The 24,520-nt window shown below is 37.1% G+C and overlaps 1 protein-coding gene across 7 annotated transcripts in view; it reads right to left on the minus strand.

Moving 5' to 3' along the window:
* SLC4A10 (solute carrier family 4 member 10) overlaps positions 1-24,520 on the minus strand; it is a 165,323-nt gene that overhangs the window by 70,483 nt on the left and 70,320 nt on the right. For all 7 annotated transcript variants that reach the window (XM_030017004.2, XM_030017002.2, XM_030017005.2 and 4 more), the window contains 2 exons: positions 17,230-17,376; positions 7,365-7,503 (listed from right to left, as the gene is read on the minus strand). In XM_030017004.2, coding sequence (XP_029872864.1) covers positions 7,365-7,503; positions 17,230-17,376 — 286 coding nt within the window. The remainder of the gene's footprint in view (positions 1-7,364; positions 7,504-17,229; positions 17,377-24,520) is intronic.

The raw sequence follows: 24,520 nt of genomic DNA on the forward strand, positions 1-24,520 counted from the left end.
AGAGAAAAAGAAAAGCTACATGTAATAAGAACGCTAGAGACAACTTTCTCCATTTAGTCTTCACTTTGGACTAAACACAACAGAGAAGAGACATTTTTCATTTAAAGTAACTATATTGATATATTCACACTTCACAGAATCTGCAATTGTTATCACCACCATAATCTTTTCACAAAAGACACTGTTACAAACTTTCTTGGTTTAAGTTAAGTTAGTTAGTTACTGCACTAAGCTACTCATAAAGGCAGTAAAACACTATGCAAAATTTAGGCTATTTTTCATTTAAAAGTTCAGTCAATCAAAATGAAAAACCTCACAGGCACATACACACACACACACAAGCAATGTGCCTTGTGAACAGTCTTTCAAGCCCCAGAATATGGGCCTTATTCAGACAAAACAGCCACGTGAATGACATGAAATAGCACTTCAGAATCTAGTAACCACATCGTATCTCACTATTTTGAGTGTCATTTGCCTGTTCTCAGGTTCAGTGTAAAACTGGACAGATTTCAATAAAGTAAAAGGGTACATGAAACTGGCATGAGAGGATCAAGTCTTTTCTTACTAGCCAGCTGGATGAACTTTCTTGCGTGACTTAATTGTTTACTGACAAAAATTACACTAAAAATGTTAAAAGAATACTAAACCAACAAACAAACAAAAAAAAAAAAACAGAAAAGTCTGTTGACATATGCAAAAGTGTTTTAAATTAAAGTTATTAAGTCTTTCAAGCATATGCAGATGCTGCTGCGTGAAGCCATGCAGCCTGCCACCTTGGCAAGGTTTGAACAGCTGCGGCCACTGCACAAGCCTCTATCACTTGACTCAACAGCACTCAGCTATTTTATGTGGACCAGAGATAGCAGAGAAGTCAAGCAGAGCCTCACACCTTGACAGCACCTTCACACTTATTTCCAGACAGCAGGGAAGCACAGAGCCTTAACACCTCTAAAGCTAAGCAATTTCCAGTTTTACCAAGCCTCGCAGCCCAGTAACACTGCAATCACAGCGGTCCTGGCTCACCTGCCTAGCTCTGCTCCTACTTGTAAAATAGCCTGTGTACCCATATTTTAGATACTTTCCTCCTTTCGGTCCCTGTGTACCAGATTCTTCCCCTTCTAATGCAATCCTGCAAGCAGCCACCACTTCAGTGACCCACTCATCACCAGCATATCTGCTCCCTTCCCAATACATTCCATTTCTTCTAACTGTACCAGCTGCCTCCTGATCACTCTCCCATTATTTGCATACACAATTTGCCCCTAACTCCTCGTCTCCTCCAAAATCTCCAGTCTCCTGTGTCTAGCCCTCTCCTCCTCTTTGTATTGAAACATTTTTCCCTCCATTTCCTCTGTGCTGGCCAGTTCCTGTATCTCAGCTTTGCACATGAGACCTCCTTCTCCTCCATCAGACTTCTGTTCTCCACTCCCTTCATTGCAACCTCTCTTCTCTTCCCAGCCTAGCCAGGCTATCTCCTTTACCTTTTCATTCTTCCAGAGAAGCAGCAAGAGGGACACAGCACACACAAAAATTTGCTTCCACAGAGTTGAACCATGAAATTGAATTTGCACATGCAAATGAGGTTTTCCAGATAGATTTTCAAAGCAATGTCCAAATGGACATCAAACACAAATTAACAGACCCCACCAAATTCAAAGCCACGGTTTGAAAGGGATGAGCTACAACAACTCAGGAAAGTTACCAAGAAACATGTGAGAAGGAAAAAAAAGTTCTTCATTTTTTCCATTTTGCAGTTGCACTTGAACTCCGTAAGAAGATGCTGCTCCTAGCTTACTCATGGTGCTCATGTTTCCAAGCGAAAAGTATGCTAGACTTATTTGTGGCCATAACATCACAAACATGGTGCATTAATTGTCCTGCTTAAACTATTGCCTCCTAAGACACTGCTAAATATCTACATTTTTATCTTCACATACCTCTGGTTTTGTGTATGTTTCTAATCTCATGAGAAGTTTTATAAGATTATGACCTTCGCGCTTGGGCATTCCCAATTATTTCTGATGTACCATCATCTTGTTTTACGCTGATTCAAAAAAAGTTTAAAAATCATGCTACGTATAGCCTAAAAATAATGATCCAAGCACAGATTCTTACAGAATATCACCAGAAACCCCATACTGTCATTAGCTTCTGTTCATGTAAATAGGCTTCAACATTGCTTATCTGATTATACTGCTGCAGTCTGTCCTTGATATTACCTATTTTAAATATACTGACCAATTCTAAACAGATTTTAAATGAGAGATAAAAGACAAACATGTTCTTAAGAGTTTCATTAAGACAGGTGACTGCACAGAGGCAGGCTCATAACCAGAGCTCGTAACTTACTAGGGACACATGGACAAGAAAAGTCTAAATCATAAAAACAGCTTTAATTAGAGTTTATGGTGTCAATCAGACATCAAAGCTTATGCACAACATAAAAATCCATAGGAAACTATTGCTACTGCTCAAATAATCATACTTGCCATCGTGATCATCTTCATCTGAGTTTCAATCAATTTGAATAGTATAATTCTATGGGTTGCGTCCAATTTCCTACTGTTACTAAAACTTATGTGTTTAAACACATTATTATACATTGTTACTTAATGAGCCAACAGGCTAGTACATAAACGTAAATCATACCCAGCTGAGAGAATTCTACATTTGGAATAAACTTCTGTTTTGATTTCAATAAGCATTACATGAGTTTACTCATCAAGGGAAAGTCATGTTTATCACCTTTTATCTTTTCAGAAATATTCCTCTGTTATGTCAGATAATCCTTATTTAACATATCAAATGAGAAACAGCAGCAGAAAACAAACAAATCTCTAATCTTAAGCATAGTCATTCAATTCTAAGTGTTCAAGTGGTTTTAAAAGTCATAATACCATTTTAACAACCCTCTGAATTCATGTACAAGATTCTAAAAATGGCTCTGAAATCCAGATTCAGGTATGGATCCCAAGTTTTTTCTACTCTTTTTAGTTTCTCAGAGAAAAAGACAAATTAAAATGTATTTACTTTTGCAGTTAACCCCTTAAACTGATATGGTTGCATACTTGCTGGAACAAAACACGCCAACAAGAGTTTCAGCGAGGTATGTCACTATAGGAAAAATATTACTCAGATGTGTGCACGTACACATACACACACATACATGTGTTACATCTTCTAAAGTCATCTCCATCAATTTTTCAAGAGTCAATAAAAGAGTGTGCACACTTCACTGTATACTCAGTTACAACATTTTGGTGCACAATACAAAGTGCTGAGTTGAACATGATCTATTTTACAGTCTTATGTCTGCAGCAGCGAGCTGGAGCATGTACTTACTCACAGCCTGCTCAAGAGTCAACGTTATTAATGTAATCTTACAATCTGTATAAATTTCCACATGAGCTTTTGCCTGCCTATGCTGATTAGAAAATGAACCAAAGTAAACAAGCATGTCAGAAACAAAGCAGAAGTGACAAACCAAAGTTTTTTGTGACCTAGTTTCTTTGGAAGAAAGTTTTGACCCAGGGGAGATGCATTTTCACTTCATATTTGTAATTTTTCCCTAGTACATCCATTTTCTAGTCACTATTAACAATTTACTTTCTACACTACGGACAGAGGTTTGTTTACATAACTGTACTGTTTCATTAAAATTCAAGCCTAAACACTTTCCTGTTGGTTCCAAAGTGTCTATTTCTCCCTTACTACATATTCTTTTCTGTTCCAGAAATGTAGTGATATTCTCACAAAATTTTCATTTGATATTAGCAGATAAAGAAGTCCCAACAGCTTGAGTAACACTTGCTACTAATCAGGCACTACTTTCCAGCCATGACCACAAGAGGCTATTAGGATAGATTTGAACATGAATTGCTTTCCTAATAGCTGCAATTTGCACTACTGTATGTATAAAATAAGCCCAACTGTTACGCCTCAGTGTGTTTCTCCACAAACTTACTGGAAACATTTTTCTTGGAATAGAAACTATAAATCATGCATTCTCTACACAATTGTATAGCTGGGCCACATAAAAAAATTATTATAAGACTTACTATTGATTTTAAAAGGTATGTATTTCTTCTGGCTTGAAATCAATTAATGGGGAAAAAATAATTAATTTTATCACTATATCAACATAACTAAGCTATTCCATTCTGCTCACTAACTAATTCCATGGATGGGACAGCCTAAATCAGATCCTGGAATGGAACAGGCAGTAACAGCAGTGCACTTTCTTGCTCCTACTAATTAATCTGCAGGAAAGTTTTTGCTCAATGTTATGGGAACTGGAGAATGGCAAACCTTGGAGTCCAACTGGAAACTGCTGAGTGCAAAAAAAAACCAAATAAACAAACAAAAAAACCTAGAAAAGGACTTACTCTTCCAAACAAATGAAATAGGAATAGAGATTTACCTAAAGAACACCAAGCGTCAGTCAAATCTTATCCATGGCTCCCTTGATATGTAAATCTCTTGATAAACCAAGAACAAAATGTCTCACAGTTTCATGCAGTTTGCTCAAGATATTTTTAAAAAATTTTAAGGCTGAACTGTGCATGCACTTTCAATCAAACTGAAGATAAGAAGATACGGATTTACTGCACCAGAGTCAACCCAACCTTTCAGTCCATGCAGAGCTTGGTGAAATGAATACAGAACCACTTAGTGCCATCACTCACATTAAATACAATTAATGACCAAGTCTTCCTCCGTATTGTTTGCATTTAAATTCATCTACCTAGAACTATGTCCAAAGCCAGACAGTAAGATTTACAAATACTTCCAGTGGCATTATCCACACAGATGGAAAACATATAATAAGGCTCGAACAGTAACAAACTCAGGGTGTATCCTCTCCGTACCATGCTTTTAATCAAATCAATATTTCTGAAGTCCTGGATCAACCCCCAGTATTGAAAGTGATCCTCTGTATTAGTTTGTAAGTATATGATCTTGCATACTAAACACCATCCCATTTCTATTACCCAAAGTCACCGTGTTCTTTGTGTATGGTATCTTTATCTAATTCTACAGTAACAATACCTAATTTCTTATCATCAGCAAATTTCATTACTACAAACCTATTGTTTGTCATTCAATAATAAAGCTATTTACTAAGACTAATTCTTCAGAAGTTAGTTGTCACTACCTTCCACACTAATAGTTTAATCTTTCAACGTGACCTGCTGCACCTCTTCAATTAGTTCCTTACCCACTAATAAAATTTTTACACTAGAACACAGTTTCATTGCTGTATCATATCAAATGCTTTACATAAAAATAATTAGATCCACTGGTTTTTCTTTGTCAGAAAAACAAAAATCAATTATCTGATTAAATAGCATTATTAAGTTAGTCTGACATGATACACCATTGTATTGCATTTTATCCAATTTTCCACTTAGCTCCAAGTCTACAATTATTCTTTCCTTCAAATGTTGTTCTAAGCCTTGCATAGGTCTGAAATCTGACTATCAAGCCTGTTTGTTCTAACCATTTTTATCCTCTCTTGAATAGTGTTTCTGTGTTTGCTATAGTACAACCACCCAGCTGATAGATTCACAGTAGACATGATTTACCATACTCATGAAATACACGTTCTTTCAGCTTTCTAGGATGGAAATTATTGCACCCTCTTATTTGCACAGATAAAGCACTTTGACTCTTGCCTTTATTTTGAATTTGGTTATTTCACTGCCATCTTCTCCTTTTCTAACAGCCAGCCACCTCATATCAAATGCTGTCTGAAATTTTTTGATCCAAACTGAAAAAGATAATTTATTTTGACCAGTTCTTTCTGCATGGCAGCCCCAATCTTTGTTTTCACCTTATTTCTAAAGCTAAAGAAATTTTTACTATTAGCTATTATACGTCACCGTTCTATTTTCTGAGCTCCAAAAATACAGTTTTCTTGGGTGTTTTTTCCTGTCCTTTTTCAAGAATCTCATCTCATTTCTGTTAAACAATTTTGATTCCTTCGTTCCCAAATGACAATTGGAAAGGCTGTACATACAAACAGATCAATCTAAATAAAAATTCCTTTATTTCACCTATTCCTTTCAAACTCTAACTTGATTAAATATTTATGTTAAAGTTGTTATAATTTTTCAGAAACACAATTCTTCAATGATTTGCAAAGGGATTTTTTTTTAGTTGAACTAAAGAAGCTGCTATTTCCCTGCTTAAAAACAACATAAGCCACAGTGATTTTTATTTTTAATCACAATAGAAGCTGATACCCTTCCTAGCAGAGGTTCTATATATTCCTCATCAGTATGAGAACACTGCAGACGATTAACTTGATTAGATTTTTCTCTCTCTGAATATTAATAAGATTATTTAGGAACACTACTACATTCATTTTAGAGCACAATCTCCATATGAGAATTTTCTACATGTAAAGATCTGTATTTAGCATCTGTCTATGCCTCCTATGGACACATAAGGGAAGGGAAGGTCAGAAAATTCTGTGGCCCTCTGGGACAGCAGGAATTTGCAGTAAAATTATAGGGAAAGCTAACAGCCATATTCATGCCAAACAGCCCACATACGTAGTTCCCCACAAAATCCATTCAGAAATTCCACAATTTTTATCCTACTGACACCAAAGATGTTGTCCACAGACTTCTGGACACCACTGAGGAACACTGTAAACAAATACTGGCAGGGAAAGAGAAAATTAAGGTTCTAAGAAGAAAAATGAAGAAAGGATTTTTGGGAAAGGTAAAGTCTTAATGAAACTAAGCAAGTCATCTCCCATTTAGGTGCTCAAGGAAACAAATATTAACAAAAAAAAAGTTCTGTTCCAATATTAATTTTTTTCAGCAGAAATGCAGTCTAAACAGTCTTATCACACTAATTTTGCAGAAACAAAATAATACAGCATTGAATACTCAAAGTCTCAAAATCAACTGTTCATTGATAGTTAGAATATGTAAAAGTCTTATTGCTCCAAAAGTAATCGCATTCCTTGCTTTATTTATTTTATAATGGTAATTTTATCAGTTTCTTGAGGATTCAAACAGAATATGAAGTTTGAAAGTTTCTTAAAATGATGAGCTAAAGTATGAATAAAACCAGTAATTTTTAATTCATATATATGATATGTTCACTTTGATTTGTTTCCCTTGATATTCATTCTGACCTATATTTCATAAATCCAGATGAAAACATTTGGCTCTGGGAAACAACAAATGCTGTTGTAATACCAGCAATCTAAGGATTAAAATTATGGTTTTATTTAAGCTTTATATCCAAAATCTGTTCCTGAGCTTGCCACAGCTTTGAAATCATTCCTCAATACAGCAGCAACCAATAGCTACAGATAATTTTTAAAAACTCATGAAAACACTCACCTTGCTGTCTCTCTCCACTCTGCGTCCTCTCCTTCACGCCAACAAATTTCATCAAGCTCAGTAAAGAGATCATGAGGAATGTGTTCCTCATCATCATCTTCTGTTCCAAGAATAAACTGCACCCTTTGTGATGGGGTATCTGGGGAAAAATAAAAATATCAAGCCCAGAACACCAATTTTTTTGCCCTGAGCAAGCAAATACCTAAAATTTCATTAGATTATCCAGTCCAGACTCTTTCATCTGTATCACTTAACTGCCACACAGAAAACGTGACTATAGTTATGCTGTAAGAACATTCATACACAAAAACCTTCAGACTGAGACCTCTTTATTTACTCTAGTTGTCTAGCCTGCTTAATTAAACAAACTCATCTAAAGATAGAACATGATGTACAGAAGTAGTGACTATTGGAAGCTGGAATGGTATCTCACAGAAAAAAAGGCAGCACAGATAGCAGCATAGATAGAGCTGATAAAAGTCTTTTACTCCAGTGTTATAAAAACTACTTTGCCACATCATAAGTCTAAATCTACAGATCTAGCTCAGCTCAGAAAGCTGGTATACTAAATGTGCATTCTTTGTTTTACCTAGCAGGAGAAAGAAACGGTATGAAACCTCTCTAATGTCAATATACAACCAGGAACTTCAAAAAGAATACATCGCTATCTACACCTATCATCCCCTGCCCCTTCATAAACTGTTCCTACATGGTTAGGCTGTTCCAGATGAACAAGGTGTTTATCTGTCCCAATTTCCCCATTTTATTCTTCCTGTCTCTGTCTTCCCTTTACATTCCTCTTACCAGTTATTTTTCTTCATAACTTTTCAGTGCAGACCACTAAATATATTTTGGAGACAGAGTATTCTTTTTTTGTATCACTCAGAAAATTTCCAGAACTCACAGAGCACCGTAACCTATGTGTATATTCAGTGTTCATAGCTCAAATGTTGTTAAGTCTTAAAAAAAACCCAAAAACCTATTTGCTTATTTAAATGCAAATCTCAAATGAACAAACTCTAGATGAAATCCAGTGTCTCTAGAAATACATAGTTATTTCTTCTGCTAATGTATTTTAGATTTCTGAGAGAAACCAAAAGTCCTTTGTGAGAGCTGATAGGGGCCAGGCTGCCAGTCAACTGAACAATTGATTATCCAGCAGAACAGTTCAGCGATTCCTTAACATTGTCTAAATGAAGGTCTGTTCTACAACCATATTTGTAAAACAAGGTACAGTATTTTCCATCTAGCAGTGCACAGCATCACTGCATAGGACCCTCAAGCTCTCTGAATTTTGGAAAAACTGAGATTATAGTACTCATTGAATGGTAGTTAAAGAGGAAATACAGCACTGATCAAAAATAATTAAATGGCCACTGATACACAAGATTAAATTCAGCAGTAAATATACCTTTTTGGTAGTAAACTTGCCAGAGCAATGAAACATAAACAATACATGACAGTTTTCACCTGAGGTCTATTTGCTTAAACAGAGTGTAAAGATGTAGTATAGTCAAGCCTACTTACTCCTTCACAAAGCAAGGAAATGAAACCCAGGAAGAAATACGGGGGTGGAGGGAGAGAGACATGGGCTCAGGTACTGCTAAGCTCTAGAGAATGGACTGCAAGGGGACAGAAATTACTTTTGGTAAATCATTAAAGAACCACAACAACCTCTTCCACTTCACCCTTTCTTTTATTATTCTTCTCACTGTTCAGTCCTCTTTTTTAAGACCATTTCAACCTCTATTGTAGACCCCCTTCCAGCTTCTCTCTACCTATTTTTTTTTTAAATTCTTTATGTTCCTCATATCCACATGTTGGTACATTCTAGAGAAGCATGGAGTAAATACAAACATCAAGATTTAATCTGAGACTAGAAAGTACATTCCGGTCAAGAAGCGTGCAACTTGTTAAGACTATTTCCCAGAAGGACAAAATTCAGCAAGATATGAACTTGCAAACGACAAGTGCACATGTCTAGTGACAGAACATGGAAAACAAGCTACTTTGGTAGAGAGTTGGACTGCAGTAAGGATCTGAGAATAAGCATTGCCAGGAACATCCTGTACTCTTGATAAAATCAGCACTAGAACTGATTTACAGCAACAGCTACTGTTAAGTAATAAATGAGTATCTTTGCACAGCAGAGCTCCAATTTTATGACAGTTATGATACTCATGCAAATGCACGCTTTCAGTGTTGGAAGGAAAACAGAGGATCAGAAATCTCTTGAAGTCAGGTGAGTAGTAATAAGGAAACACCTTACTGCTGTGATTTGCTCTTACGGGGTCTTCTGTGTAACATACAGCTACTTGACTGACAACAGTGAAGAATCTATATAAAAGACAAAATATGCACTAAATTCTCTTCTTCCTTGTTAACACACCAGTAAAACTAGCTGCTAGATTCTGGCTATCTTTCTTTGCTGCTGTAATTTGTATTGGTGTCTGAAACCTGCAAACCACAGATTGATTTTCAGATACCAAGCTGGAAACTGGGAAAAAAAAAAGTTATTGTTTGCTTTATAGTACAATAATTTTATTTCAAGGACAAAACTCTAGGAGAATTAAACAATAGGAACACAATAAAATAAAAAAAAATCAGATCTGTTGGTTCTACTTATAAAAACTGAGTTAACAGGATTACTCATGTGAGCAATGCCAGATGGATTTGGCTCTTATTCATAGGAGTAATAAATACCAAATATGTCATCAATGTGTTATATGGAAAATGAGTAATATGTGATTCAAAAACAGTATGAAAGAATACTTCAATTGCTGACTGTCAAACTGTGGGAACTTAATCCTCACTGTAGAAGCATATTTGCAAACTAGGACACACAATGTTTTTTGAAGTCTAGGAAAACAGAAATTGGCTTGAATATTATCTATGTCTATCCCTACTTCAAGTAGTACAGCCAGCGTAAAAAAAAAATCCTTCATATTATTATTGCTATTTTTAAAAAGTAATGAAAGTAATCTAGATTAAGCTAAAAAAATTAAATGAATGGGACTAATTGGTTACATTAGTATTTCTATCACTGCTGTTGTTTTATATCAGAGCACAGAGATATTAGAAGCAACGTGAATTTAAAGTTCCAAAATAAGCAGCTGATGATTCTCCCAAGAAAATGGCTCATCACCAGTTCAGGAAATCCTCCAGGACCAGCTGGGATTGGGAAGAAAGTCTGGTACAGGAAAGGAGCAGGAGTACCATCCACAACCACCCATGCTTGGCTAATAAGTCATCTCAGTCAGGAAAAGTTGAAGCAGCTTTCTGTTTGCTGTGGCTCCACCAGCCCATGGGAGCCTCCTGCCAGACTTTGTGTTATACCTGGGTTTCTCTGGGCTTCTGCTCACATCATCTGTGCAGCCCTCACACAGACATCCAAACTACCTCTGATACCTCAAATTCATTGCATGCGTGGAAAACCTGGCTATTCCAAGTTTAAAAATCTGTAGAACGCCACTGCACTGTTAAAAGTGTAAAAATTAAGACCTGGTGGATACACTATTGTTGAAAGCACAAATTCACACTGGGATTCAGTGCTGCAGAAAGTAACCCTGCAGCAACCCGACATACTGCTCACTACTATAACTCTTTGTAAAGTCATTAACATCCCTAAAACAAAAGCAAGATATGGGCATAGACATGCCAAAACAGCAGTACTGAAAGCCAGAACTGCTAACCTAATTCCCAGAGGGCAACCTGAAGAGCTGCCCCCTTGAACAGCGCTGAGTGCAGGCAGGTGGGAATGGTGGCCTACATCACCATCCCACCTTGCAAAACACATGTAGGAAAGAACCGTAACTGGCACCTCCCCCATTTAAAATGTCCCTAAGTGCAACCACAATTCCGGGTCAGGACTGCTCCCTCTTGCCTAAGGGAACAAGGTGAAATCAAGACTTGGGCTGGGGTAAGAAAGCAGGATCATTCAGTCCCTCCGCATAAATTCAGCCCAGCAAACAACCTGCTCCACTGCATATTCAGAGTGATCCACATCTCCTCCTCAGTGTGTGCCAGGATTTCTCCTGAAACAAACTGCCCTGCCATCAGGCAGAACAGCAGGCAATCTGTCCAAGCCACACCTCAAGCAAAAACACAGCCTTGGGTAGGTATAAAATGTATCCAGATTCTGTCCTCTGCTCTTGATAAACTCTAGAAAGACTGCAAAGATGTATTTCTGGTAACACTCTATTAGCTCAATTGTCAGAACAGGTTTCTGTATTTCTAAGCCTGTTGAGAACCTGCATTTAAGGGTAGTAAGAGTAGGCTAATACTTCTTACTGGGGTCAGTAGATGTAGGGGTGAAAAATTACTTTTTCTACATTAGAAAACATGCTAAACGTTAAAATAAAATTTACATTACAGAAGTTCACATAAGATTGCAAACGTCATAGACAAGATTTAATCCATGCCTCATGCTTTTGTACATTCACATTAAAATAATAATAAATATACAAACTTTTTTTTTATTGCTCACTGCACAGGACAGGCTGCAGACAAGGTGTGAAGTGGTGTAACACAGTTTACATCTGTAACAACTCCTTTCAAACAAAAGGGAAATGGTGTGAAAAATTCACAGGATCACAGAAAAGAAAGGATCATTTCACACAGAGACAAACATTCATCAGCCTCTTGCACTCACCAAGAAGGGGTGGATGGGGGCTCCCCCGACACCTCCTTCCTGTGCAGATTGGACTTTGCCCTTCAGCTCAGCAACCAGTAAAGGTAGGGATCATAAATTACTTTTTTTTTTTTTAATTAGAAAACATGGTAAAAATTAAAACAAAATTTAAATTACTGAAGTCCACATAAAACAGTAAATGGCCATACAGCACACTTCTGAAAATCTCTCCACAGACCTTAGAAACCATGTGTTAGGTTGGGAGAAAGTATTCCCTTGCTAGCTCCTCTGGCACTTTATCCCTATATGTATAATCTTGTTTTCAGGAAGTTCTCTCTGCGTTTTCTTCACATGAATTGTTTTCATCACCTCAGGGCTATGACAAATAATCTTATCTTTTGGATCTGACAACATAGACAATTCCCAAGCTTCAATTCTCTTCTTTTTGTTAGACTCTTAAAACTGCAGTTATGATACATTATTTTAATCCAGATTTGCTGCAATCTGTTCCACAGCTGCCCAGAGATTCAAATTTCCAAGTTCATCCTTCAGCAGACAAAGTCTATAGTTAAGGGTAGAAGAATTCTCTTAACAGCCATACTCTTTACAAAAAATTAGATTTGCCCCATTAATACTCCTTCAAGGTTTGAGCTTAGCTACCAAATAGTCAGCTGAGTCCTTTCATTATACTTTCTTCAAGCCCCTCTAGTAACCAAGAAAAGTCCCCTTTGCAATTCACTTTTTCGCTTGCGTTACCTTTGGAGAGCCTTTCCTGAACCATGCATACAGTCCTCTGTTAGGCTCACCTCCAGGGCTGCTCAGCCTCCCTTGCCTCATCCAATATCATGAATTACAAATTTAAGCCTCTTTTAAAAGTAGAGATTATTAAAGCCAGATTTCTTAAAAGAACCAACCAAACCTTGCACAAGCCCACAGTGTCTAGTCCTAGAAGACACCACAGGAGGCTGAAATCAAACCCCAGTCCTCACAGCTGTATTCACTTCACCCTCACAAAACCTGGCCTTAAAGACACCCTGCTGAGAGCTAAAGTCTTCCTATTCTACCCCATTTTAAAACAGAAACATAAATACCTTTAAATCGTTAATTGCAAGTACAAGAGAGCTGTTTCACTGGTTACACGCAAAAAACAGACATCAAAAAACCACTGAAAATTGCCACTAAAATCCACATGCATACCAAGCAAGTGCAACCCTCCCAGCCAAAGGGAAATCTGCACTAGACTTTCAGTGCCACCATGACCCACAGCGCTGATGGAGCAGTCCCAGCCAGCTTGTGGCCCTGCAGCCCACCAGGGCTGGCACCCATCGCCCTCCCAGTAAACAGCACCAAGGAGCTGCTCTAGGCTAGAAACAGCTTTTTTGTCAAACCAGGTTTAATTTGCATCAATTCCCTAATTTAACTCACAGAGCAGCCACAATACTTGCCCCACAAGAAAAGCTGGGGAGGAGAGGAGCTTAAAGTGGGCATTAAACTGGAGCCTAAATTACAACAGCAGCATTTCAGCTGGGAACGGTAAACCTCTTCAATAAAGCAAACAGCATTACTGCATTTTTAATTAGAGTGGATAATTTCACTGGATTTCTCCTTTTCTTCCAAAAAATTATGAGGCAAGGTGGTGGAACTCTAGATCTTAAAATCACTTCATTTACAATTTTTACTACCCAAAAAAGCCTCTCCATGAGCAAGCCATGTAATCTGCAAATTATGCAGTTCAAAGGCACTTCATCATGGCAAAATGGAAACATCTTGTACAACCTCATCTCATCAAGAGACAACAGACAGACAGCCAGAATTCAGGTGTGGGGAAAACAAAAATAAAACATGAGTAACTGATCTGTGCCCCCAAAGGACAGGACTCCTTTTTATTCCATTAACTACATATTCTACTTATTATTTGCCTACAAGCGCTGAATCTGCACACTGAGAATACTCGGGTTATTTTTGAAAAGTGACAGTAGGAGATAAAAAAAAAAAAAAAAAGCTTATGAGCTGCCATCAGAACGTTCTAAAGAATCTATTCGCTGTAAAAACTTTCCCTCAGAAAGTAGCTGGTACAGCTTTCCCAGACAGGATTCAAAGGGCCTACCAGGAAGCTTCCAGCCATGGGTATTACATTGAATAGAGGTGTTTTCTAGCGATGTTGATACAAAGAAGACTGTTTAAGAAATTGTTTTTCACCAGATAGGAACCAAGTGGCACCTGTCCCCTCTGAGTGGGGCCTGCACAGCCCCACAGCACTATGTGCACCACGCAGCTCCCTGAAGCAGTGATAGCAGAGCAAGATCTGTGCCTAATGGCACTTCACAGATGAAATAATAAATTGTACAGTTACAAATTATGACAAAAAAATAATGCTTCATCCCATGCTTGGTTAACTGAGCAGTCTGGAGCACTTCATGTCTGAATATTTCAGGCCTTTACTTGTTCCAGCATCTCTATTATTCAGTTGTTGCATCTTTGGCTTTTATTATACCTCCTTTTACTGCACTGCTTCAAAACAGTGCTAATTTATTCTCTTGTATCATAAAAATCCTAATGCATTTTTCTGACTTACTTCAAAGCATTGGTTTCTATCAGCTGGTCTCGCAGTGCTTATTTTCTCTATCTTTCTTCTTGCACCTGCTAGTTGAAGTGTTTCTTCTTTCCTCTCCTCCCTCCCAGTTCCTAAGAATACAGCCTCCTACTATTCAGCAGAAATGGGTTAAAAGGTGTCTATAGAGAGAGGGAGCTAAGCATTTCTGCATGTTCAATTCAATCAGAATGATTCATAAATTAAGGGACTATTTTGGATCTGCTCTCTTAGGTAGCACAGTCCCTCATATTGAGTTATGCATGAAAAGTAGGAAGTGCATTTGTCTTCCTTGCAACTTCCTTCAGCCTCTGGGTACTGTTATAACCTTGTGGTCATGGGGAATAAGAGCTATTGATGTTTAGTGGATTCAGATTTATTGCGGGAAGTATCTGTTGCTCCCTCTGTGTAAATAAAGCATAGAAAAACTATGGTTATATTCTCTCTAAAGGCAATGCTTCTCCCCAGGCAGCACAACAACCTGTCTGAAACTCCTGTAAGGAAAATCCATAGTAAAAGCGAGGATATGGATATAGACTACAATTAATCCCTGTATAATTTTGTCTGCTTGCTCTGACTGTGCTTAAGCCCTCCATCACTGTACAATTTTCAGATTTCCCTTCACAAGCAAATCCCTTTCACTGTTGCCTATGGGATGCCACATTTCTGCCTGGATGGACAGATGTCAAAGCTCAGTCAAAGTCTGGTTCTCTGGCCAAACTTCCAGGAGTCAGATAGCCAAGGGGAAAAATCCTCAAATTTTATAACTTAGATATTATTTCAGGGTGGAAAAATTGGATATTTCCAGATTTTTCTGAATGTTTGGTAGTTCTGTCTTTGGCTCCTTTCAATTGTTATCACCCAGGCATTCTGAAGAGTATCTTTAGCATTCTGGATCCAGAGAAGACTTGCATGTTTCTGGCCTATATCTTGTCTGTCCTGGGCTTTATAAAAGTAATAGTTTATGTGACATGACCTATACACCCTTTAATTGGTAGTTATAATACCTTTACAAGTGAAAATGTGACTTACAAAAGTGCAGTCCTGCACTTATGTCAAACAAGTACGCCTGTAGACAAGTGCTGGGAACGCCAAATGCACTTCAAAACTATCTTTTTCACATTGCTGCTATTCTACTCTTGGAGCTCTCTTAAACATAGGCTGATTTTCACTTAACACAGAATTGTGTTGAACAGTGCATTTTATTTTATGTACAACTGTCAAAGGCTATTAAGGACAGCTTCAGACAGTTAATTTCTTTTTTTTTTAACTTGTGACATCAGGAAGGACACAAGCCTAGGTCTCCAGAAGTTGAAAGAACAGAGCTAAGTTCTCAGCCAAAATGCGTCACATACTGCCATTTAAATAAAACCAGACGACACAACAGAAGACACTGCTTCATAGTTTCAGATAACTCACTTCTTGGCTAATGTAACTTTCAATTGTTTCTTTTTAATCTGACATTAGATGTATATATGCATATTCTTTTTGAAAACTACTTTAATAATTTATGAACTTTGTTGTTTTCCAAGAAACCAGTTTCAATATAGTATTGGGTCTTCATACATTTGAAATACATTCCAGACAGAACCACGACAGCCAATTTTTTCTTCACTGTTCAGTCTTCAAAACATAACTCATATCTACTAAGTTTGAAAAAGTCTTGACTTTGTTTCATTCTCAGTATAATTCATTATAAAAGATTTGAGTATTTCAAGCTCTTTACAATATACTTAACCATCAGCACTTATAATCTACTTGCTCCAAAGCTTTTTACATACATAATACAAACCTCGGATTAAAAGAAAGTCTTATAATTGCTATTCTGTAACCTGAAATTACATTGGCACATTTCCCTCACAATTTAAATACATTCTTCTGTTGCATACTGACGAATTGTTTTCTGTACATGCTTCCATTGTATTTTCAACACTTACTACAGCCTTAGACATTTCAGCACATGCGCTTTTTATTTTTCAACAGCAAATAATAGTCTCATGTGTCTTGAGACAAAGCCTGACTAATTTATTCATAGCTACCTTTTTCTGTTCTCTGTAATGTTTTTTAATTTAAAATTTTGAGAATTTTAGGAGTTCTGTATCAGGTTTGTTTATTGAAAGGTATATTTTCGTATTTGCTCTCAAGTCCTCAGTTAGCTGACTCATCTTACAATGGCACACTACAGGGTCACGTAAGGAAAAAGGCAAACATGATCTGGATCGCAGTTCATATCTGATAAAACACTACAGCTTCAGTAACGTCAACATTATTACAAAACTAATTGCAAAGAACCACAACTCCTCTATGCTACGTTTTGGGGGCAAATACTCCAGAGCCTTCACTGAGGGTAGCTGGTGCCATAAAGCACTTACCCCCTCTCAGTGGTGGTGGCAGTCTACCTTTATAAGAACACTTAGAGACAGTCTCCTACAGTGGTAGAAATTACAGAGACTTCTGTATTGACAACCACTGGCTGCTGCCCTTCATCAGAGGAACAAATCTTGGCTCTCCAGCAGAGACTGGAGAGGCTCTGGGGGCCTCTCCAAAACCCCACTGCTAATTGTGCCCAAGCCGTAACAGGACAGAATATGCATAATCATAGTAATGTTTATTATTAAAATATCTATGCCAAAAAATTATCTTACCAAAAGGAGGAGACTCTCTCCCATCTTCTAATCCTGAATCTCGCTCTCTGTCTCTCTTTCTGTGTTTATGTCCACGGTGCCTATGGCGTCGGTGACTTTTTCTTCCACCCAGTGGCACGTGAACTCCAATGAACAATGTTCGATGGCCTATAGGTAAAAAAAGTTACCTTTTAAAAAGGAGCTGTGGCAACATAGTAACTATATTAATAACCATAACAGCATTAATGATATAATAATTATTATAATTTTGTAATTGTATAATATTCATTAGTCTAAATGTTAATAGTTGTAAAATTATTGATCACAATAACAACGATGTAACATCACAGATATACAACCCCTTGATACAGGACAAAATCCCATTATTGAAGTCTTTATGATAGAGTGCCAGATTTTTTTTTTTTTTCCCTTCAAATTTGCATCTCTGTGTGTGGACTTTCACTAATGCCAGACAGGCATTCTGTAAAATGTCTTCCAAAACAGTAACACGAAGAGACACATGGATCTCTCTGCATTGAACATTTGGTAAGTTGCTGTTTGCTTTGTGTGTACAGGAACTTTACAAAACTCATTGCTGTTTATGAGACAAACCTTGACAGAATTCTTGAGGGAAATTCACTGAAGGGAAAAGAAAAAAAAAAAAGGAGACCGAAAAAACAATAAAACACTATGGAAGCTAGACTGCAAAATCCCTGTACAACTTTATGTGCTCACATCATAAATACACTGCTGGTAGCTTAGGGTGCTTTCATTTCTTCTATTTATTTTTTAAAATATGTAAGAAGGTACACATTGCCATGCCTGCCACCATCTTTGAGCCTGAGGAATTTTATGTTGCTGATCAAGCGCAAAAGATTTAGCTCTCTTAGCTATGTGGGCTAACAGGATCAGAGCACAGTAAAGCATTTAGAAGGGGGAGAGCACGGGGGGAAATATGCAGAAAGTACCACAAAACACAACAAATGGGAAAGTAATCATGACTCACTACAGGCAGGTCTCCTACATTTATTCAGCAGAAAGACACAGGCTAGATTACTCATCTCAAATAACATTTATTTTCTCCTTGAAATGAGCATAACACAGCTAGTGGATAATTGCTGCTTTGCTGTAATCATTCAGCAGTGTCAATCATCTGAAAAAGGTCAAGAACACTAAGCTAAGGTAGCACGTGATCTCTAATCCCATGGAGACTCCAGTGGGGGCAGAAAACACAGCAAGGCAGCATTTGTCACAATACATCAAAGAAATTCAAGGCTGACAGGAATTCTCTGTAGAGGCAGAGCTAAAAAAGCTGGAGAAAAGGCTCTGGACATCATGCTAGTTACTTCCTCAACTTTGATTCATGTAGAGGAGACTAGAAAGCCGAGGCATCAATTTCGGGGAGACTATTTTTGTAGAGTCAGGAGATTTTTCTGAAGCAAATGCCACAAGTTGAAAATTTTATTTATTTATTTATTAGCTACCTCTTTCTTCTTGCTTATTACATTTAATCCAAGAAATGATTTAAAGAGAACTGCTGCCTTTGGTGTATTTCAAATGTATTGCAATCAGTGGTGCCTGAAACAAGGAAAAATGTATTCCATAGAAAGAACTCATTAAAAAGATACTGAAGGAACAGCAGTAATGTAGTACTCAACACTTCCCTTCCCCCTTCCTTGGGTAGAAAAAAACCCAAAACAACATTTTGAAAGGAATGGAGTTAACCTTCCTAAGACTTTAATAATTTCCAGAGGTGCATATAGATGGCTTTTTTAATTTAGTAATTTAATTCATTCCTGCTGCTTTGTGATAGAAGTGGGTATGCTTATCCTAGTTTTGTGCCACTTCAATGCTCAGGTTGTACCTGCATCAGGAAATGGAGATTCAGGTTCACACTTCAATTAATTTCCAGGGCTGAATCCAGGACTTAAGTCCAGACTGTTCTTTATTCAGTAAACCAGGAAACGGGCCCTAAAATGCCAGAACATTCATGTGTGTCTGAATACCACAATTCTCCCTATACAGACAAAATCAGTTCACACTGAAGAGAAAACAGGAACCTGGAAACTGAAATGGATAAGCAAGAAAAAGCAAAATGGATTTTATTCCTTCTGTGTGAACCTACTGAGGCCAACAGAGTTCTACCAAGGCATAATTTCAATAAACATAGAGAGTAACCTAGGTCCTTGTAACAAGGTTCAGGCAAATAAGAGGAAAGAAGAGAAACTGACAAGGGAAAAGGAATAGATTTCTGTAGAAAAATGATAGAGCAAAATGCAAAAGTAAAATATCTGAAAGAGTTAAGAAGTTCTGTTTTTTTAAAAGACCACAACTGTAGACCAAAAAAAGACCAGCTGGGAACAAAAGAAAAATTAATGAATTCTAAATTGCTGGCAAAATGACAGTGAATGATAGAAACGGGGGAAAAAAAGTAGGAAAGACAAAAGAAATCCAATGACTAAAATGACCTTACTTCAAGTAACCTTTTACTGGTGAAGATTATAAACTAGTGCCTGGAATGTAAGGTCCTTTTTCCTGTACAAGTCGACTGAGACATTACTAAAGAAGAGTTTCCAGTGAGCTCTGTAAATTTCCCAAGCCCAGAATGCCAAGCAGGAGGCTCCCCTGCAGTCTCCAGGACAGAGCAGGGCAGAAACACCATGCTTTCTCTGACAGACAGTTTCTTGCTGCCTTACTCTGGAGAGGAGCATCCACGCCTGTTCCAATGAAGCTCTTCAACAGATTTTTTTTCCCCTACAGACTTGCATTATTTGAATGTGAGAATAATTTGAAGATGAGAATAAACAAGAACTCTGCTTAATATAAAACTTCTAACAAAAACACCAAATGAACCTTTAAGCCACAATTCTAAAACAAGGATTTTTCCAAAACAATTTTTTTAAAAAATTCTACACTTCAAGAGGATCTAAAGAGGATTTGCTTTTATTCCCATTGCCATAAGCAAGTCCCAAGAATCAGCTAGGCTCTGTCATTTTAATGTTGTGCACAAAAGCAGTTACTAGAAGATTTCTGTCCCAGCATAACATGAATCCAGGTTGCGGATAGCTCCTGAACATCACTGACACCAGTTCCAAGTGACACCAATGGAAGCATATTTCCTCCCCAAAAATGCAAAATTGGGTAAAGAAGACCTTTTCTTCTAACAGCTATTTTTATACCTTCAGCACCTATATTTACTATATGGGTTAAACTGACTAAATTCTCCAAAGAAAGATCATCTATAATTTCAATTTGGCTGAAGTCAATTGCAGGACATCCAATAGGATTCAGATTTGTTCCTTATAATTTATAACTAATTGTATCAGGGCATTTCTTTCATTTAAGAGCTTTGTGTGTGTGTTTTATTATTTACTTCATCAGGATGCCATCTAAAAATGCCTAAATATTGCTTAAATGTTGTAAAATAATCCTGCTCTGCTGTACATTTGCGCAGCACCGAGCTTAATTAGTTCATAATTTCTCATTCTTTTGGCAAGGTTACAAAGGCACTGCAGTGTGGGAGATAGTACTAACTAAGTTACATCAGGGTACACACTGTCAACATCAGGTACAATGTAAGAACCATTCTCACGCAGAATTTATTCACAGTTTTAAGAGGTGAGCATAACAAACAATGGATTTATAACTCTTTAAAGCCAAGTCTTCAAAAATACTATGCTGGGCATCACTTTTGGACAATTTTATCACCTACCCTGCACACCATGTGCTGTAGAGTCCCATCACCCAAGAAAGGGCTAAAGTTGTTAGCCAAAAATCTACAAATGGATTAATGTTTTGCATTTCATTGCATGTTTACAAAACGGGTTTTTTTCAGTTGTATTTTTCCAATGCTTGTGTTTTCTTCCAAAAAATGTTAACAGCTGAAGTGGTCAATTACAGTTTATTTTATTATTACTGTATTCAGTCAGTTTGGTTTGCTTCTCCCCTCTTCCAAAGAACTGTCCTATAATGGGAAAAATCGTACTTGAAACATTTCTTTATTCTGTACCTCTCAGCCAAGGACTATGGTGGGTATGTTGTAAGATATTTTGTGCATGCATGCACAGTGAGCCACACGTAATCAGGTCTATGGAAACATATACAGATGAAATGCACTCAGGTACACACATGCAGATTTGTAGTTCTAGACACCCTTAAGAGTTTGGCCAATTGTCCATTCTCAGAAAAGAATTTACATCTAATACATCAAAAAGGATTTCTTCTGCTGATTCTTACTTCAAAATAAATGAAAGAATTTCTATGCTGAGAAAGGTTTATTCCTCTCCATGGTTTATGTTATGTTTAATTTATGTTATACTTTTAAAAATAGGAATTAATTTAGACATCAGTGAGCCATAGGACTTATGTGATCTTCCTGAGCTTTTTCAACTAACCTTACATTAACATCAATAGAGTTTTATCACAGAAAGATTATGATTTTGTTCCTGCAAAAATACACTCTGAACTAAAATGTTGATTTATTCGAGACGTGCCGCTAGGAAAGCTAAACATAAGTGCATGCATAAATATTTTCAGTATTAGGATTTAGGAGTGAATCATTTTTAAAAACTGAACCTCTGAGAAAATACATTAATATACAATGATTATTTATAATCTGAAAGCTTATTAAAGAAATGCAATAGACTGAATTGATCTGCTCTGCAATGTCATCTTTATACAATGCTACACGTCCACTGTTAAATTGTATAAATATTGTTTTGAAAAAAAGACTATTCTTAATCAAATTGCAAATAGCTGGGGAACAAAACCCAGAATATACAGTTAGTTCAAATCTATGCATTTATAGCCTAAGAAAGAGGCTTTGGCCCCTTGTGGTTTACCTTCGAAGCATTAAAACACTCTTTAAGTAAAAATATTTGAAGGATTAAAGAAATAATGACCCTTGTTATAAAGTGTTCTTTTTAATTTTTACAGGATTACATTAATAAATCCAAATTATATTATAAAAGATTTTAAAGGCATCCTATTAATTATATTTAATTATATTATTTTTTATATATAATTAAATATATTTAATTTTCAGACAGATGAAAGCACATATAAGCAGATGTAAAAATCAGGATTTCCCCCAAACTTTTGAAGAAAAAGTGTATTGTGCTGTAAATATATCCACTTTGTGGAGGTATGAATTCTTTGCCCTAGAAAAGACAGATATGAAACATACATTATTAATATGAATACAGTTTGCAGAGACATTTCTCAGAATAAAATCTAAGTAGAAGGACTGTTTGGGGTTACTGTATTCTAAAGAAGAAATCCTTCCTTACACCTAAATTGTATTTTAAGAACCCAATAGCAAATTAACCATCTAAAAAGACAACCTCAGAAATACAAATATTTTCTACATAGCCCTTGAAAATGACAGATGTAACATCTAAAAATGGTTTTCAGAACCTGGCATTCTGGGTCTTTAAAACAGAAGCTTGTTCTAGCTACCTACCTTATTCATTAAATAAACGGAAAGGAAAAGAAATGTAGTGGGATTTCTAAAGCTTTGAAAACATATATCCCATTATAATTTATGGTGCTTGACAACTTAACTTATAAACTTCTGGAAATCCCATTACAGTTGTCTGAATGGATGTGACATTGCAAGGGAAAATGGAGATGGAGAGAAAGGAATTGCAAATGTTTCCCTTAATTTAGAAGAATTAAGATCTTTTTAATGGAACACTAAGAGTACAGATATTTTTGCCCCAGTGCCTCCCATTCTCCTTCCAGTGAAAAATTTAACACAGGAAACACACACCCATTTGCTAGGAAGAACACACATATGAAGCACATTCACCTTCCCACTTCCCCATCAGCAGAGGTTCCACAGGCCTCCATGCTACAGCAGGCACACGGGACTCAAGTGGGCACTTTGAGAGTTCCTTAATGAACCAGCGAAGTCGGTGCCTATTGCATAAAAAGTGACTGTCCTGGATCTGAACATCCATGAGCACCAGGTGCTTGTGGTACATCTGTCTGTGCTGCCTTCCACCTGGAATGATCCACATCTGCCTTAGGCACCTGCTGAGACCAAGGCTTTCAGATGCCTGCTCACAGGCATGACGGACAGGGGCAGATAAGGGAACAGATGGGTCTTGAAACATCTCCAGAAAGAACAAAGGCAGGCTTCTGTGACCTACTAAGGAAACATTGCAAAGTCAAGATGCCTTGAGAGAGAATATTTTGCCAGTGGTTCGAGCCAAGTCTCAAATGACTGCTGACCTCAGCAGGACTGGAGGGGTTTCTCCCTCCTCTGGAAAACACTCAGTGCCTTGAAGCCTTTTATGTATTACCAGCTAGAGCTGAAACAAATGCAATTTTCCATCCTCTCAAAAATGAACAATGAGGTAGAGACAGAAAACCAGCAGTCCATGTAGAGTTAAAAGAATTGCCTTTTTGCTTATAGGAGAAAAAGTGATTATGGTGAATTGTGTAGGAGTAGAGAGTACATGACTCATGATTCGTTACTGTAGTGCAGAAGGCAGGCAGAGCTAAAAAGAAAGCAGAAAGGACAAAGGCAATGCTTCCTAAACCAACAGTTTACATTGCTGTTTGTGGTGATGGTTTGCTCAAGGGACATTTTTCACCTTTTTGCCATGCTATAATTTGGAGGAACTGACCTCGAGAAACCCTTCACAAATTTTTTAGATCATACATGTACCTTCTGTTTTAGGTTAAAATACAACAGAAATTATATAGAAAATAAATTAAAATTATATCCGTGGCCTAAGAAAGCATTAAGGAATATTGAATATGGAAGATAAGAGCATCTCACTGAAATCACTAAAGTTAAAGAGCCCCGACAACTGCCCTCCCAACAAATCTCTCCTTTTAACAAAATATTTTTCCAGGTTGTGGCTGGGCTAAAAAGTCTTTTTAACTGCACTTAGGTTCATTCCCTATTTCCCTACGTTGCTTCAGAGGAGTCCAGAGGTGTTGCACTCACGGTTCTATCACGAGATCGGGTCTCAGACCTTGCCAGACAATAGATTAAAAAAAAAAAAAAAAAAAGTCAGCAGATACAGAATGTAAGAGAGACACACACACACTTTCCACTGATGGAAAGTGAAGCTGTAGTTATCGGAGGGAAGAATTTGACCTATATTTCTAAATTAGCAACAAGCAAAGAAAAAAAAATGCAAGCTCAGTACCAGCACAGCTGTATGTTAAAAACGGAATGTTACCGTCTTCTGATGCTACAATTTTGCAGCTTACACCAATAATGGCAAGTTGGTTTATACCAATTTCATTTATCAGAATTTCACAAGGTGAAATATTTGGAAATATTAGTCCCCACAAA

The sequence above is a fragment of the Aquila chrysaetos genome, chromosome 6 (assembly GCF_900496995.4).
Source record: "Aquila chrysaetos chrysaetos chromosome 6, bAquChr1.4, whole genome shotgun sequence".
NCBI classification, from domain to species: domain Eukaryota; kingdom Metazoa; phylum Chordata; class Aves; order Accipitriformes; family Accipitridae; genus Aquila; species Aquila chrysaetos.